The following is a 16,740-nucleotide window of genomic DNA, read 5'->3' as shown; positions in this document are numbered from 1 at the left end:
GACAGCAATATGTTTCTTGCTTTTTCATTTAGCTTTAATGTGTCTGGTATATTTGAATTAGACAGTGATTAACAATTAAATGTTTAGGATTCAGTTTTATGTCCTGGCCTTTATTTATGGTACTGACATTCACAGAGTGAAGCTGCAACAACTTGTGTATATATAACATGCAAATAAAATGACTCCAGGTGCCAAGTGAAGCAGTGGCATTCCTGTGGCCTGGATGTCATGGCATAAACTCAGGTTTACACTGCAGGAGGGTGGCTTATTCATGTGCTCTGTGATGTGTTTCCTGCTGATCCTTAAAAGCAGATAAGGATGTTGATTAGTTCTGCTGGCAGAATGTGAAACTGCAGTCACTGCACAAAGGGGAATGTGTTGGGCTCGCTTTGTTCATGTCCATGTTTGCAGTTTCCTGGACAGAGGAGTCCTGCATGGGAGTCCTTTCAGACATTTAAGTTCAGTGGCTCCTTATAGCTGGCTTATCAGAGTATTTGGTTTATTTGAGAAGTTCTTTTAGTGTTAACTAAGGACTTACACAGGGAAAACTTACATGACAACCAACCCCCAGATCTTGTGAGTTGTTTCTTTGGTTTGTGCTCCAATACAGGCTGCTCAGGTAGCAGTGCAAGCTTCTGAGCAAAAGCAAAGAAGACCGGTCAATACTTTTTTTTTAACAAAACCTGAAGGAGTACTCTCAGCCCTTCTGTGAATTTGCACTTCCCTTAGCGTGTGAAGAGATGTCTAACAAAAACATCTGTCAGCATTATGAGTTGCTGTATTATAATTAAACTTGGAAAAAATGGTGGCAAAAATCTCAGATGAATATTCTTCAGTACTAGTAACCTAAGATGTTTCATATGGTTGAAGTATCATTGAAAAAAAAAGACTTCTGCTTTTGGAAATGGCTGAGAATTCCAAGTCCCTTCAGTCAGTGAGGATAGTTATAACCACAGTGTCTAACTAGAGAGGCATTGTTGATTCATTAATGAAGTAAAAGGATATTAAAGGGTCAGAGTGTCCTTTAAGGAAGTATCAAGTTTAATCTGAACCCAGGGTCAGTGATTAGTGCTTAGAATGTTGTTGAAAATGTTCCTATTTAAATAGGAAGCTGCTAATTGAGGGCTACTTTACTTACAGTTCTGCTTATTGAATTATTCAACCAAAATCAAAATCTCAGGGTTCTAACACATTTTGATTTGTTTAGGCACTAAACCCTTTGTTGCTTAAGGAATATTTTAGAAGGCTTTTCGGTTGTCAGTGACATAGATACTTTGCTAATTAAGTCTTATGTAGATAGATGATAAGCATAAATAACCTTTTCGATTTCAGGTTGACACTCATATCCATGCTGCTGCCTGCATGAACCAGAAGCACTTACTGAGGTTTATTAAGCACACCTATCAAACGGAGCCCGACAGGATTGTTGCAGAGAAAAAAGGCAAGAAGATGACTTTAAAGCAAGTCTTCGAAAGTCTTCACATGGACCCCTATGACCTCACTGTAGACTCTTTAGATGTCCATGCAGTAAGTCTAGTGAAATGACCAAACAAATGGGAAAAAGCTAAGTTTTCCAATTGTAAAATTCTAGTTCCTACAATGTTTGCATGATAACTTACTAAATCAGAATTTGACTTCATGCATTACAGTGCATGTTTGAAAGAAGTTATCACAGAATTTTTCTTTTCTGTGCCTTTTAATGCTGGGCAATTTGATTTATGAACTATTGTGCATTCTTAAAACTATGGTTATTTGGGTTTTTTTCCTCCTCCAGGGACGTCAAACATTCCATCGATTTGACAAATTCAATTCCAAGTACAATCCAGTTGGTGCCAGTGAGCTGAGGGACTTGTATTTGAAGACTGAGAACTATATTGGTGGTGAATATTTTGCTCGTATGGTCAAGGTAAATAAGTTTCAAGCTTTTCCAGCTGTAGAGAAATGAAGGTTTGTAATAGATTTGTCATAATTGCATACAGTCATAATTGCATACAGACCTAACACTATGGTGGAAGTGATTCCAAGTATTGGGCTTGCTCCAGCAATTCCTCAGAGGAAAACCTCTGCTAAGCCAGTTCCTGCTGCTTTCTGAATAGTTTTATGAGGTAGAAATGTACACATAAGCTGTGTATGAGTTCAAAGCTTAGTTGTGGGTAGTTTTAAACTAATGGAGAGAAGCTGAGTGTCAACTGGTTTAGTATTTTGTTAGGGTTTAGTTGGCTACTGATAGTTGCTAGGGAAGGAGGAGCTAGGAAAGTGCCTCTGCATAAATCTGCATCTGCACATGCATGCAACAGACTTCAAATTAATTTCTTAGAACAAAAAAATTAGTAGTTTTTGTGATGTAGTAGATGTCAGCTCTTCTTGAATATACAGAAGTATTGTCTAAAATTAATTGCTGTAAAACTGCTTGCTACCACAGATTGTGAGTCAAATTCTCCATTGTTCTGTGTATTTTATGTAGATGTTTGCTGTAGTTTAAATAGTCTAATTCTGATTTATTTGTCTTAAATGTGGGTCTGACAAAGGTGTTAGTAATGACTGCAGAAGAACATTGTCCTCCAAAAGGAGGTGTTAGAGTTATTCCCAGTTATATGTACAGTTAAGTTATACTCACATGATATTTGAGCTAGCTTGCCAGTAGAGTATTTAGATGTCTAAAATAAAACAATGGATTGAATGACAAGAGATTCCCTTTATCTTTAAATGGTGCCAATACAGTTATGTCTGCTCTGAGGAAAATGCAATGATAAATATATTTCTAGCTGTAAATGATCTCAGTGTCCATATTAAAGCAAATATATTTATTACTTACTAGGAAGTAGCCCGTGAACTAGAAGAAAGTAAGTACCAGTACACAGAACCCCGCTTATCCATTTATGGACGGTCTCCAGATGAATGGCTGAACTTGGCAAAATGGTTCATTAAGCATAAAGTTTATTCCCCTAATATGCGCTGGATAATTCAGGTTCCCAGAATCTAGTAAGTAATCAGGAGCTCTTGGTAATCTTAATAGTTTGAAATCATACCACTGACTTAATTTCTGATGATATTTAGATGGCTTATTAGCTGTCCTGTAACTCTATTTATAAGCAATAGCTTGGGAGATTTATTTTTGACCATTGATGCAGTTTTCCTGACAGTCTGGGGGTGGAAGACAGGACATGGGGATTTAATCTACTCTTTATGAAGCTATTCAAAACTACTGTGAATTATTTGTAGGTCTGAAGACATTGAAACCAAAAATTACAACTGGGTGAAATCAAGCTGCATTCAAAGGCCAATTAAAATACAATTTAGTAATAAGAATAAATCAACTCTTGAATTCCATGAAGGAGTAGAAAATGCTCTGTCAAATTGTTATCATCAAGTTTAGTGACTAAATGACAGTGAACTTGGAAACAACCCAGACTGATGATTTCCCAACTTAAATCCTTGTCAGATCCTTTCAGTTTTTAAGCTTCCTTTGGGACTTTATTTCTTTGTTTCCAATACTGTGTGTTGTAATACAGTCTCCCCCTGATAATTTTGTCAGACTTAATAGGAACTTCATGTTTTGAAATGTCACAGTTGGGGTTGAGTAGAGAAGGAGCTGTCACAGTCACATATATCCCCGAGAGTGTGCTTTTCACTGGGGAGAAAGTTTCTCTCCTTTAATTTCTTACATAGCAATTTCTGACAAGCATGGCACAGTCAGAACTTGGAATAAGCCGTGCACCTAGTGGCACATGGAAGTACTTATCCATTTTTTCTGAAAGGCTCATCAGAGCACAGCATTCTGCTTTCATTTGGAATAGTTACAGCTTTAGGAAACAGAATCCTTCACGAGAGGTGGCTCATTATCTCCCCTGGTAGTAACTGGATGTCTGTGAAGGACAGGGTCACTGCTCTGAGGCAGCATCTGCCCCTGTCTCTATTTTTGGAGCACTTGAAAGCTTCAGCAGAGCCTGGATGAAGCAGAGTACCAGGCAGTGCAGGAAACAGAGCACAGAGACAATCTGCCCTGACATAAACTTTAAATTTGTGAATCCTAGTGGAACTGAAGCTCTAGAATGTACACAAATAACAGAAAATACAAAAGTGAAGGACAATACAAGCTTATTAAAGAATGTGTCTATTTTTTCCCCTTCAGTGACATATTTAGGTCCAAAAATATTCTGCCTAGCTTTGGGAAGATGTTGGAGAACATCTTTGTACCTTTATTTGAAGCAACAATCAATCCCAAAGACCACAAAGAATTGCACCTATTCCTCAAATATGTAAGTATGTTAGCATGTTTGGGTTTTCTTTCTCATATGAAATGGATCCTCTACTGCTCTTTTTCTGCTCCCATACACTAGAAAAGTTTCCTTCTCCACAGATTGCTTGTATTATTATTGCTTCAAAGCCTTGACACATAATTTAGCACAAGTCTGTGTGAAGTCCTATTGTCACATAACCTGTTTATTTCCTCGGAAACAGCTCAGCAGCTATTTATTTGTCCTTTCATTAATGACCACAAACGTTTGCATGCTCTTGTCCATCATCATCCAGGATGGGCACTTTGAGCTGCTGCTGAACTGGTCTCCAAGAAGGAGGCAGCTGGAAGGAAGCATTGTGTACACTGTGGTGGACCTCAGGAGAGAAGTGAGATGTAGCTGCTGGGACAGGGTTAACACAGACATTCCTGAGTGTGCCTCAGATCACAGCTCTGAGGTTTGCTGGGAGCCTCTTGCTTTCAGCTGCTTATCAAAGACAGCAGGTGAGTTCAAAGGATTCTAGTCTGGATCTTAGGGAGTTTTACAGCTCTGTAAACCCCCACAAGAGCCTGAAGGCTTTTGTGCACCTGGGCTTCCTGTTTGTCTCAGGAGAAAAAAAATGGGTAAAACTTTGACAAAACATGTTATTCCTGCTGTGTGCATGGTATGGTAGGATGCAGAGCAGCAGGACTGCTAGAATAGGGATGGAAATGAAGGAGGAGGGACTGGATGCTTGTTCAAACAAGTCCTGAAGCAAGAGTAAGTGGCACTGAAGTTTGATTCTTGAAGCCCCTTAGTTCTGGGAATTTCTTTTCCTACTAGGTGACTGGCTTTGACAGTGTGGATGATGAATCCAAACACAGTGGCCATATGTTCTCTGACAAGAGCCTTAACCCTGACCTCTGGACCAGTGAGAAGAATCCCCCATATAGCTATTATTTGTATTATATGTATGTCAACATCATGTTGCTAAACAACCTTAGAAGGTAAGTAGACACTTTTGTATTTTACAAGCTCCCAGGAAATCAGTATCTTTCTCTCAGAATGTCAGCGTCTGGATTACAGATCTTCTGAAGCAAGGGTTATTTTGAATTACTTAGAGTTGAGTACTTGAGATATTTTGAAAACACTAATGATAGAATTAATTCAAACAAAAAATTGAGAAACTGTAAAGGCATCAGATTAATATCTTGGTTTGATATTTTTGTGTATTTTGGGGTATTTTAACTCCTTAAAGCTGCATATACCAAACGAAACAAAAGAAGGAGCCCCACAAAACCCACTCACTGACCTTTGCTTGGCTTTGCAGCAGATTCCCAAATACAATGCACCTGCCTCTTGGTGCCTGGCTATCTCCTGGTAATTTAAGAGACACAAAGTAATATTGTGGCACACTGGCTTAGGGGCTGCTGCATTCAGAGATAGACCAAGGAGGACACAATTACAAACTGCACATCCAGCTAACTTCCTTTAGCAGGCTTCTTGACTCAGTTTAATACTTTTGAGACCAATGTCTGGGCAAGTAATGGAGGGAGCTATGTGACATCAGCCTGTCAGAGCAGATTTTGGCATCAGGCTCAGGAAAGCCTGAAATTCAATGTGAGGTAATATTGCTAAATTTGCAGCTGACTCATTGACCTGCACAACTCCAGCTGAGGCACAGTGAGGTTATCCACTAGTGTGAGAGTGTCATCACTTACCCTGAAAGGATTTGGTTCACTTCATTTCATTATTTAGATTATTTTAGTTACTTAGAAAACGTTTTGGGATTTTCTTATAGAAGGTGCACAGATTTGTCATTTTACAGTTTTATCCAAGTTAGCATTCAAAATGTTGTTTCTTCTCTCCCACTGCTACTTCAAGCATTTTTTATCATCCTATTTGATCAAAACTCATAATGCAAACACCCACCTTAAACTACCTCATATGTGCAACAATCAGGTGTAGCTGTTAGTTTTAATTCTATAATGGAAAGGACACACAGCAGGTAGCTGCAGGAAAGTCATCCTTTTCTCCTGACTTCCTTTACATTCTCTGTAGTCTATGTGCTTTTTCTGTTCCAAAGAGAGATTCTGCCAGAACTAATGCATTTCTTTTTTACCTCAAGATCATTTTGACTACTGTATTTAAATGCCCCCAGATAATCATTAAATACTTTTCACAACTGAGATACTGACAGAACTCACCAATGAGTCACTAAGTCACCCTGTTAATCTAAGTTCTTGATTCAACACAGCCCTGACAAGACTGTTTTATATCTTTGGTAATATCAGCAAGGATGGATTACATCCTCACATCAGGAGAAATGTTACCAACTTCCACCCTAGAATTGTCTTATATTCTAACACTCTTTGTTGAAATTGTGTTTTGAACATCTCCAAATACTTGTGGGACATTTGTCTGCACTAAGTAACAGGGCCCATTATAACCTCAAACCCAGCATCACTTTTAATGCAGGTGATAATTCAGTAATTCTAGAAATTACAGTGGAAGTCTGGTGTGAATAACTAACATTCCTAGATCACCTCTGTTTCTGAAGGTGTGGTTTTATGCTACACTACACCTGGTGAGATGGCAGGTTCTGATCACACTAGATACTGTTAGCTAACTCTTGGCACTCTTCCCCTTCTTCCCTCATTTTGAACCAGGAATTCTGCAGCCACAGGTTGCATGGGTTTACTGAATTTTCCATCTGTCAGTTCACTCCACTGAAATCCATTCAGTAGCTTTTACTCAGTGGGTAGACAGTTGCTAAATGAGATGTAACTGGGGAAGGCAAGAAGACACAAATATGTCTGGTGGTAGAAGGAGCTTGGATAGAGGGACTTGCCCTTTTGAGCAGCCAAATACAGGCAGGCCTGGGTAGATGTCACATCAAACTGTATGAGAATATGTAACTTAATTTTCTTCTTTTTAAATCCACATATTACTGGCAGTTATATACCAAATAGATAAAGAACAGTGCTTTCTGTTAAGGGAAACTTGCTTTAAATCTCTTCAGGGAAAGAGGCATGTGCACCTTCCTGTTTCGACCTCACTGTGGAGAAGCTGGGTCTATCACACACCTTGTTTCTGCCTTTCTGACAGCAGACAACATCTCTCATGGATTGCTCCTGAAGAAGGTATTGCTCCTAAACTAATCACTGTGTGCTCAGACATCTATCACTAAACAGTAGGCACCAAATGGACATTTTTCATTAATTCACTTTCTTAGCAAGGCACAAGTAACTCTTCAGTTTGGTCAGAAACTCCACCCAGACCCCCCCAACACCAGAACACATGGATCTGCTGGAGGGAGTCCAGAGGAGGCCATGAAGATGCTCAGAGGGCTGGAGCACCTCTCCTGTAAGGAAAGGCTACCCCAATGCTTGTGTAGCCTGGAAAAGTGAAGGCTCCAGGGAGACCTTCGAGCACCTTCCAGTAGCTAAATGGGGGTTACAAGAGAGCTGGAGAGGGATTTTTTGCAAGGGCAGGTAGTGATAGGACAAGGGGGAGTTGAAAGAGAGTAGGTTTAGATTAGATATTGAGAAGAAATTCTTTACTGTGAGGGTGATGAGGCCCTGGCTGCCCAGAAGCTGTGGACGCCCCATCCCTGGGAGTGTTCAAGGCCAGGCTGGATGAGGCTTTGAGCCTCCTGGTCTAGCCCCTGCCCATTGCTGGGGGTTGGAACCAGATGATCTCTAAGGTCCTTTACAAACCAGTTTCATGATTCAATGAAATAAATAAGCTCAACTGAACTTCCTGTTCTTAAGCTACAAAAAGACAGCTTTGTCCTCACAGGGAAGGAAGATCAGCTCTTCAGATATGTCAAAGACTTGGCAGCACCCATTTTTGGTTACTCCAAGCAGAGTTAAAATTATGTGAACAAAATTTAAAACTTTAGACTTGCTACTGCTCCCTGGTTTAGTCCCAGAAGAAGTTAAGGAAAGCTCTCATTTTTTCTCTATGGGGACAAAGGTCATTTTCTCTGATTGGCATTTCTGTACTTCAGGGTTCTTTCAGAAGTTCTTTAAGGATTTGATTATTTTGATCAAGAAATTCAACATAGCTGTTTGACACAACAATACTTTAGATAGAACAAATGTTTTATGACAGAACAAATACCGTAATTGCTGGCACATTAGTTAATGAAAATCATCATTCAACCCATCCTCAGGGCACTGTTTCATAATTAAAATAATTCGTCAGTGGGTGGCAGACTTGTACTGAGTTTACTATAATTTTTCAGGAGTTCCCTTATAAGTGATTTTTTTCTGGTTAGTGCTGGAAAATTCTCAGTGTTTTTCAACATAACCAACAACAAAGAAAAAATATACCTAAAATCATGGCCAATACTATGCTCAAGAATAATAATTCATAAAATTAGACTCAGAGTAGCACTAAAGCGGTGTGTGACCAAAGCATTCTCCTCTTCCCTCTCTCCTGCGTGGTCTGGTGTGATAAGATGGCATAGCAGGTACTAATAATAGTAACAGTAATAAAGGCACTTGTGAGGTTCATAGGTTGGCTAAGGCAAAACAGTCATAAAGATGACGTGATCACAGATTATTTCTATTATGTACAACAGCAACACATGACTTTTTGTAACTTAAAACTTCTTTTGCTCCTAAAATTTATCTATTGGACTGGAGCTTTAGAAATAAAAAATTGCTTAGCAGTTCTTCCCCATTTATCTTCTGTGACTTTCAGGTTTTGGGGGAAGGTATGCAGCTAATATCAAATGCAATGCCCATAATGGTCATATATATACTTACTAATCTACAGTTATATTAATAATTGTATTTTTAAACAGACTATATTTAAGAACATAAATTATTTTTATAAATATCAGTAAGATATAAAATTCAGACTTTTAAATATTTCCTGGAGAAGTCATGGTCAACCTAATTTTTTTGATCTTAGTCTTCCCCCTGTATTGCTGTTTCCATTTTATCCAAGGGAAATCCTTCTCTTTTTCGTTATCCCATAGTACCATTAAATGCTGACTGTGTTTTGTTTTTCAGAGTCCTGTCCTCCAGTATCTGTATTATCTTGCACAAATACCCATTGCTATGTCCCCACTTAGTAACAACAGCCTATTCCTGGAGTACTCCAAAAATCCGCTACGGGAATTTCTCCATAAGGGCCTGCGCGTCTCCCTCTCCACAGATGATCCTATGCAGTTTCATTACACAAAGGTAGGAATTGCAAAAAGCACCAGCTCTGAATTTGGCAACAGTACCACAAGGGTCCAGAATGACCTGAAAGCTGTTTTATTTCATTGCTTAGGACATAGTGTCATGTCTTTCAGTCACTTCATTCATTCTCCCTCCTCATTCTCTGTCTACTACTCACTGTTAGGCTTCAGAAGGAAATGTCTGATTTCCTAATTATGTTTCTTTTGTACTCTTGCCTCTCCAGTGTTGGCTGTTGAAGTATAAAATGAAGGATGAGGCTGAAGGGAGGTTTGAGCCTTCATAAACAATCCTCTAGAGTGCCAGGAAAGTCCAGTTTCCTTACTCTAATAAGTCTGGGGAAGTACATAACAAAAACACGATGTGGAATCTAAAGATGACACCCGAGCTGCTTGCTCAGTGAGCTGGAACAGACTCCTGCCCTTGGGTGGCCTGGCAGGACAGGAGTGCCTGGTCACTGGCTGCGATGCCCTGGTTTGTGGCTGGCACTGATTTGAGCCATGCTGTGCCCAGAGGGGCCTGTCCGTCGCTCAGCTCTGTGTCCCAGGACAAGCCGAGCTCCGCTAGCCTTGGCCCGGGCTGGCTGCTGGCCCGGGACACGGAGCTGCCGCCAGCCCGGGACACGGGTGGTGTCACACGGAGCCTGCACGGTCCTGGGCTGGGCCAGCCCGCCGGGGCCACACCCGCCCGCCCCTCGGGGCAGGGCTGGAGGGAGAAATTGTCCTGCTACCTGTCCATGTGCAAAATCACTCAGACTTTACAACTGAGTGCTCCAGGAGGTTTGTGTACCATGGGGGCTCCTTTGGAATTGCCTAAGAAATGCCTCCAAGGATCTGGACTGCAGGCTGCAATTTCTTAGACTAAGCTAACTGGATACCCAGTGCCTATTAATTATTAACCAGTAGTCCTTGGGAAATTTGAAATTAACACTTCTTTTCATGGTAGTTGTGATTTTAAAGTTTCAAACTTCTAATTTTTCACAGCTGTCTAAAGAGCATGTATAAAATCCTTACTAGTAATGAGTACATATCCCCATTTATATCTTATTTACATATAATTTAATCTCAAATGTATTTTGGTGCTGCAGGAAGCTCTCATGGAAGAATATGCTATTGCAGCCCAGGTGTGGAAACTAAGCACGTGTGACTTGTGTGAAATAGCAAGAAACAGTGTTCTACAGAGTGGATTGTCAGATAAGGTAAGTATGGCTGGAAAACCTCTCCTGTGAATATTAAGGCAAGTAGAAACCCAAAAGTCAATAGTCTGAGCACTGAATAGCAGGTGCTGAGTGATGGATTTGGGCTCATTTCTGTCCTCTTTTCCATAAATAGTCACAAACTATCTGCTATGCAGTCTTACATTACAAGCAAAGTATTAATATTACTTTTCCCCATTAGCTTTGTTTTGGAATTCTTAAAATACATAGAGAGACCAGATATCTGTTTATACTCAGTTCTCCTTCCAGTTACAAACTTTTAATTATTTGGGTGATATCCTTCTGCCAGTGATTTTCTGCATCATGTCTTAGCATTAAGTAAAAACAAACTGTCTGTCATAAGTAAGACATGTTTTTTTACTTAAAAGGGAGTACTACAGAAAATATTCTGGTTTAGATAGGCAGTCAGATTAGATTAAATTCCCTTTTGGCTTGAAGATTTTATACAGCCAAGGCTTTCTCTAGGACTTACTTTAGAGCATTCTCTCTTCTGTGTCACTTTTGAACATTTCTCTGAAGGAACTGGTATTTGAAGGGGCTTCATGAGTATATTCTGTTGCTTCTTCCAATATTCCCTGCTGACAACTACTCATTTTCCTCTTGTGTGACATTTAAGCAACAGAAGAGACCTAAGCCTCTTTTCGCCCTCTCAACATGCAAGATGTGGCAGTGAAGGCTGAACACTAACACAGAGGGGTTTAGCAAGCCAGACTGAGTGTACTTTTCAGTGATTATATGGATAAACTTTGGCCTTAAAATCTCCTAAACTGGTTAAGACTCTGAGGAAGAGTTCAACGGCCAGCTGGTTGAAACTGCTCTTTTCACTTGTGCTGGACTCATTCAGCTAACACTTATTTCTGCAATAAGTCAAAGCAGTTGAACTGACTTCTTCCTTTTGACTTTTAATCCCATTCACAGGAAAAGCAGAAATTCTTAGGGGTGAATTATTGCAAGGAAGGGCCTGAAGGAAATGACATTCGAAAGACAAATGTTGCCCAGATCCGGATGGCCTTCAGGTACGAGACTCTGTGCAATGAACTCAGCTTCCTGGCTGATGCCATGAGAACAGAAGATATTTCTACTCTGGCCAAGTAGTAACAAACTCAGAGAAACCAGTATATGTTCCTCTTAAGCAGGATAAGATGCTAATTAACCTCAAACCACCTGTCTTTGATGCTACAGAGACATAACTGAACAGTACAGAGACAAAGGGAGTATCTGTGGAAGGTAAACAGTGTTTGCCGTCACCTGTTACTGCGTTATTCTCGTTACAAAGATTTCAGTTTCTACCAACATTAGGCTTTTTAAGATTGCTGTAAATATTAAATGCAAACTCAGAATCATGTACTATTTGTTTCATACTGTCTTAACTGTGCCCTGCTGTGTAGTCTGGGAAACCAGAGAGAGTATCTGTAGAGCAGCTGTGCTGTGCACTTGAAGATCCTGCAGATGCTGACAGCATGCACCCACCTGGGTTGGTCCTGCAAGTCCCAATACCAGTCATGGCTTTTAACACTTTTAAGTTTAACCCTTTTTTTTCATTAGCATTTTTTATGGGGTGCAGAATTTTGAGGCTACCCTTTCATTCTGGAAGGTGTTCTGACACAGTTTTTAACTCAATGTTTCAGCAGTTACATTGGAAAACAAGAAAAGCCAACATCGGGTAATCTTGTTCAATGACTAATTAATTCCTGTTGTTATGTATGATGTCAGTGAAGAACAGCAGATGAATGCTTTTTAATCTAGCAAATGGAAAACATCATGTCAAAATCACTATTATAGATTGTAATGAGTCCAATTATATCAAGAAAATTTTGCCTTGAAAGTTGAGAAGACTTTTTTATTGCTTTGTAATGAGAATATGTGGATATGCCCATTCAAATTACTTAGAAATTTATGCAGATAATTCTGGTTGCATGTAAAGAGAATTTTTTTACTTGAAAAAGGGAAGTGTTCTTATGAATCAGTGGTAGAAATGCCAGACCTGGTTCTGGTCCTACTTCTGACATATTTTTACACATTTGTTTTAGTCTGTATTTTAGTCAACTACAGCTGAATGGGAAGTCAAGCTGTCTATTTATACAGAAGCCAGCCCACTTGAAATCTGTCATTTCAAATCATGGTATGTTATGTTAAACTATTTATTTATGAGGAAGTGGTTAGTAAAATACAGCTACTGGAGTATTTATCACTTTCAGCCTTCTTTCGGTTTCATCATCTTTATGACACAGTACTTCAGAAAGGATTAAAGGTGATAACATGATGGCAGCTATGTACTGTAGAAGCTGCACACAGTTTCACACCAAAAAAGACTCGAGGCTGCAGAAGCAGAGGGTGTGGATGCCTGTGAGTCCAGCAGAGCAACTCAGTTCAAAGGCCTGCAGTCCCTGAGGCAGGTCTGAGCCCAGGGTTAGACCCCTGCTCTCTAAGATCCTGCACAGGGACACTGGGCTTCTTCAAACAGGCATTCAGCATTAATGCATAAAAAGCCAGTAACTGATACTAGCCCATCAAGGTTCACCTGACTTTGAGCCCTGCATGTTGTGCTCAGCCAGATGTCTTGTGCCACTTCTATTTCCTAGGCCAGGCCCTTCTCCTGAGCAAGGAAATGGCACTAAAGTCGGGGAAGGATGAATTCCTTATCGCCTCCTATAGCTGTGCAGCCTTGCAAGAACACCCCAAGAGAGAGATAAACCTAAAGATGTCAGGAATCAGCCTGGAATTAAGGCTGCTCTGAGAGGAGTACAAGGCACAAGAGGGAGAGCTCTGGCCATCCACTTAGCATCACAGTTAGCCAATGTCATGCAGAGGGAGCTGCACTGATTGCAGAGGCTTTTCATCCAAAACCAGGGCTGCAGACAGGTGATGGGAATTTGACTTCTGCTCTTCAGTGCCCCAGCCTAATGACTGCAATGTGCCACATTTTGTGTTCCTTCTACTCCTAAAATCATGTGAAACCACATTATGCTGTCCAGCTGTATGAGAGTAAAATATTCCCAAGTTCTGTCAGCAGCCCCTGTCAGCCTCACTGTTGGGAACTTTAGCAGCTCACAGAATGCAGTCTCAGGATTGGTGTCATTTGTTTAGGATGAAGTCTGAGAAAGTGGTTTAAGCTGTTCAGCTGCATCAAATGCAAATGTCTTGTTTTCATCAGTACAACTTCCTAATAAACTGTTATCAACATAACATTATTTGGGAAAAACATCTGCATCCAGGCTAAATAAGCAACATGCTTGGTATGAAAAATTTCAGTTTTAAGTATTTCCATCTGATGAACATTGCTTTACTTGGGTAGTTTCACCTATTAGTGCTGCTTTTGTTGTCGCTTACATGTTTTTTTTAGTTTCCTTAAAATTACACCAAATTTGTGTATATATTTAATACATTTTCAGCTTTCCTTACCTCAGGTTCTAATAGGTCTGTAGCTGTTATTGAAAAAAAAAAACAACTGGATTGCATATTCAGTGAATGGACAGTAACTGTGATTCTGACAATAACCACAGTGACCACAAGTTCTGCTTTCTGTGCTTTCTTGTCTGCTGCTTTCAAAGGGAAATTGGGCTTAGAGCATTTTATTTGGGGAAATATAAACAGACATCCTTTCAAGCTTCCACTACTACATTTCTCCTGGTCACCCTTTAATTGGGCAAATGTTACTGATTGCCAAGTTCAGTTCTTAAGCTTTGCCTTGTTTTGTTTTTTTAAAGTTGCACTTTTGTGCTAATGTGAGGCTGTTCAGAGTAACCTTGAGGGCTCAGGCTGTGGCTGGAATGAAAAGACAGATGCAGCCCAAATCACTGCTGTGCATACAGACACCAGTGCAGGACAGGGCAGTGGCTGATCCCCCCAGCTGTGCTGAGGTCAAACCTGGTTAGAACACAGCTGGTTTGACTCAGGGGCTGGAAGAACATCACTGCAGGTGGCAACTGGGTAAGTACTGCTGCAGGATGGAGGACCATCCTACTTGCTCTTTACTTCATTAGGAGAGAGGTTCAAATGTTATTCAAGGCTTCCTTAAATCTGTTGGTTGAAAAGCATTTTATACTTTCAACCTGAAATGGTTAGTTATGGTTATTTGATGTTTACAACCTATCCACCTGAACATTTCTTTCTGTTCTGTTACTTTAGCAAACTTAAAGCATTTGCTCTGCTACTGGAGAATACATTTTTTTTCACAGCCCAGAGCCACCTTATGGTCTCATATAATTGTTCTTTATGTGTGGGTAAACATTTCTGTTCTCTTTGCCTAGTTAAAATCCAGGTCTAAAAAGATGTCTGTAAAAACTGCTTTTTCTTTCTGTGCCTGAGTTACATGATGTTTATCTTTTGCCTCTTGTGGAAGCATTAAACATTACACTAATGAATGAATTGTAAAAGAATATGGTTATGGATTTTGTGTGTATATCTATCAAAAAAAATGTAGCTCCTCTCAATCTCCACATTTAAGGAGAACTAAAACCATGTGCAATTAAATTGACTAAATGTAAATAAAGCATGAAAACTGAAAAAAAAAAAGCCCAGTGGAGATAGGGAAGACAGTGAGAACTATTTAGAAAAGGCTAAAGGCTTATCTGGCTTAAAACAATTCAGTATTAATGCAAACCAACCATTCAGATCTGGCATAAAGTTCTGAAAGTGAAATTGCATTGCTGCCCCCACTGTCTCTTGGTGCTCCCCCTGCTTCCCTGCTCATCCAAGCTGGGCCCCAGGGTGGGGCACGCAGCAGCTCCTGCTGATCCCGGAGCCTCATGTGGATATTGAGCTGAGAGTCAAGGCACCCAGCCTGGGAGCAGGAAAGCAGCCCTGACCCTCAGGGCAGAGCAGTTCAAGGTTCTGTGATTTTGTGAGCACACACAACAGATTTATCTGACAAAACCCAACTAAGAAGCCAACAAATGACAGATTTAAATAAATAGTATCAACACAGATCTTCTGCTACAGTCACCATGACTTTTGAGGAAAAGCATAACACAAAACACTTCAGTATGAAAGGGAGTCAAGATTTTTAGATTAAGATTAGAACACCATCCCTTTCAGTACACAAACTTTAGTTCTGTACACGAGCAGCACTGGTGAAGCACAGGAGTACAGGCTCATCTGTAACTGAGAAATGTGCATGTAGGGGGATAGAACATAAGTAAATAAAGGTAGTATAGAAACTAATCTTACCCCCTAAAGAGTTGCAGCTGAGCCAATTATTAGGGATTAGGAGCAGGCCTGATTTTAACAGGCTGCACCTGTAGCCAATCAGAAGAGTGTTATAAAAGAGTGGATTGGTTGGTTGAGGGGACTGGAGTCAGTTGGCTACTGCAAGGATGAGTCAGTGCTTAGAGGAGCTGCCTACAAGAAACATCAAGGAGGTATGAAACTAGCAACATGGAACCCTTGCAATGTGATGACAGTAGAACTCTTACACCATATAATAACATGTGCATTTCTCCCCCACACCTCTCAAAGCACTGAACACCACTGTTAAACAGCACAGTCTGTATAATACTGAGACACCAACACCACTGCTTCATTAGTCACTCACCATGACTGACAGGTCTCATAAAAAGTAGTTTTTGAAGGTCTGTTAAAATGGGTCAGAACCACATCAGCGTGGAAGCACAGATTGTTGTATCAAACACCTACCTTCTTACACTTACAAATTTCAGAGGTGCAGATTTCCAAATACTTTAGGTTTACTTTGTGAAAACACCTAGCATTTTTAAATAGCACTTTGAACTAAAGAAGAGTGCTCATTTAATCACCTATTGGATTGTATTCTTCATTCCAGCAGACACACAGTGCAAAGTTCTATCGAAGTTCACAAAACTGATAATTCCTTCTAATATTAAACCTACAAATCCCATGCCCAGTGAAATTTGATGGGTTAGTGAGGTAAGTAAAGATCTGCTAAGGAACATTTTGGCAGCTCAGACACAAAAGCAGAATGTGCTGTCCCATCCCTCATGGCTGTAACATTGGCTGGCTCAGAGCAAAACATTACCTGGTGATCACACACTGTGGTCACTGGAAAGCACACAGCCCCATCCAGGCTAATTCCCAGCAGGAAAAGTTTTCAGTCCTTAAAGAATATTGCTGTATGATAAATTCTATGCCTTGGAAT

At 40.2% G+C, this 16,740-nt stretch overlaps 1 protein-coding gene across 2 annotated transcripts in view; it reads left to right on the top strand.

The window, feature by feature from the left end:
• Nucleotides 1-14,026, top strand: part of AMPD3 (adenosine monophosphate deaminase 3) — a 32,005-nt gene extending 17,979 nt beyond the window's left edge. For both annotated transcript variants that reach the window (XM_030950237.1, XM_030950236.1), the window contains exons 7-15: nucleotides 1,333-1,527; nucleotides 1,775-1,906; nucleotides 2,819-2,982; nucleotides 4,133-4,259; nucleotides 5,061-5,224; nucleotides 7,240-7,360; nucleotides 9,242-9,415; nucleotides 10,500-10,610; nucleotides 11,547-14,026. In XM_030950237.1, the coding sequence (XP_030806097.1) occupies nucleotides 1,333-1,527; nucleotides 1,775-1,906; nucleotides 2,819-2,982; nucleotides 4,133-4,259; nucleotides 5,061-5,224; nucleotides 7,240-7,360; nucleotides 9,242-9,415; nucleotides 10,500-10,610; nucleotides 11,547-11,723 (1,365 nt within the window). In that variant the 3' untranslated portion in view covers nucleotides 11,724-14,026. The remainder of the gene's footprint in view (nucleotides 1-1,332; nucleotides 1,528-1,774; nucleotides 1,907-2,818; nucleotides 2,983-4,132; nucleotides 4,260-5,060; nucleotides 5,225-7,239; nucleotides 7,361-9,241; nucleotides 9,416-10,499; nucleotides 10,611-11,546) is intronic.
• The last annotated feature ends 2,714 nt before the right edge of the window (nucleotides 14,027-16,740 follow it).

This window comes from Camarhynchus parvulus, chromosome 5 (assembly GCF_901933205.1).
Source record: "Camarhynchus parvulus chromosome 5, STF_HiC, whole genome shotgun sequence".
Taxonomy (NCBI): Eukaryota; Metazoa; Chordata; class Aves; order Passeriformes; family Thraupidae; genus Camarhynchus; species Camarhynchus parvulus.
The sequence above is the reverse complement of the archived record's forward strand: the minus strand, read 5'-3'. Positions and strand labels throughout refer to the sequence as shown.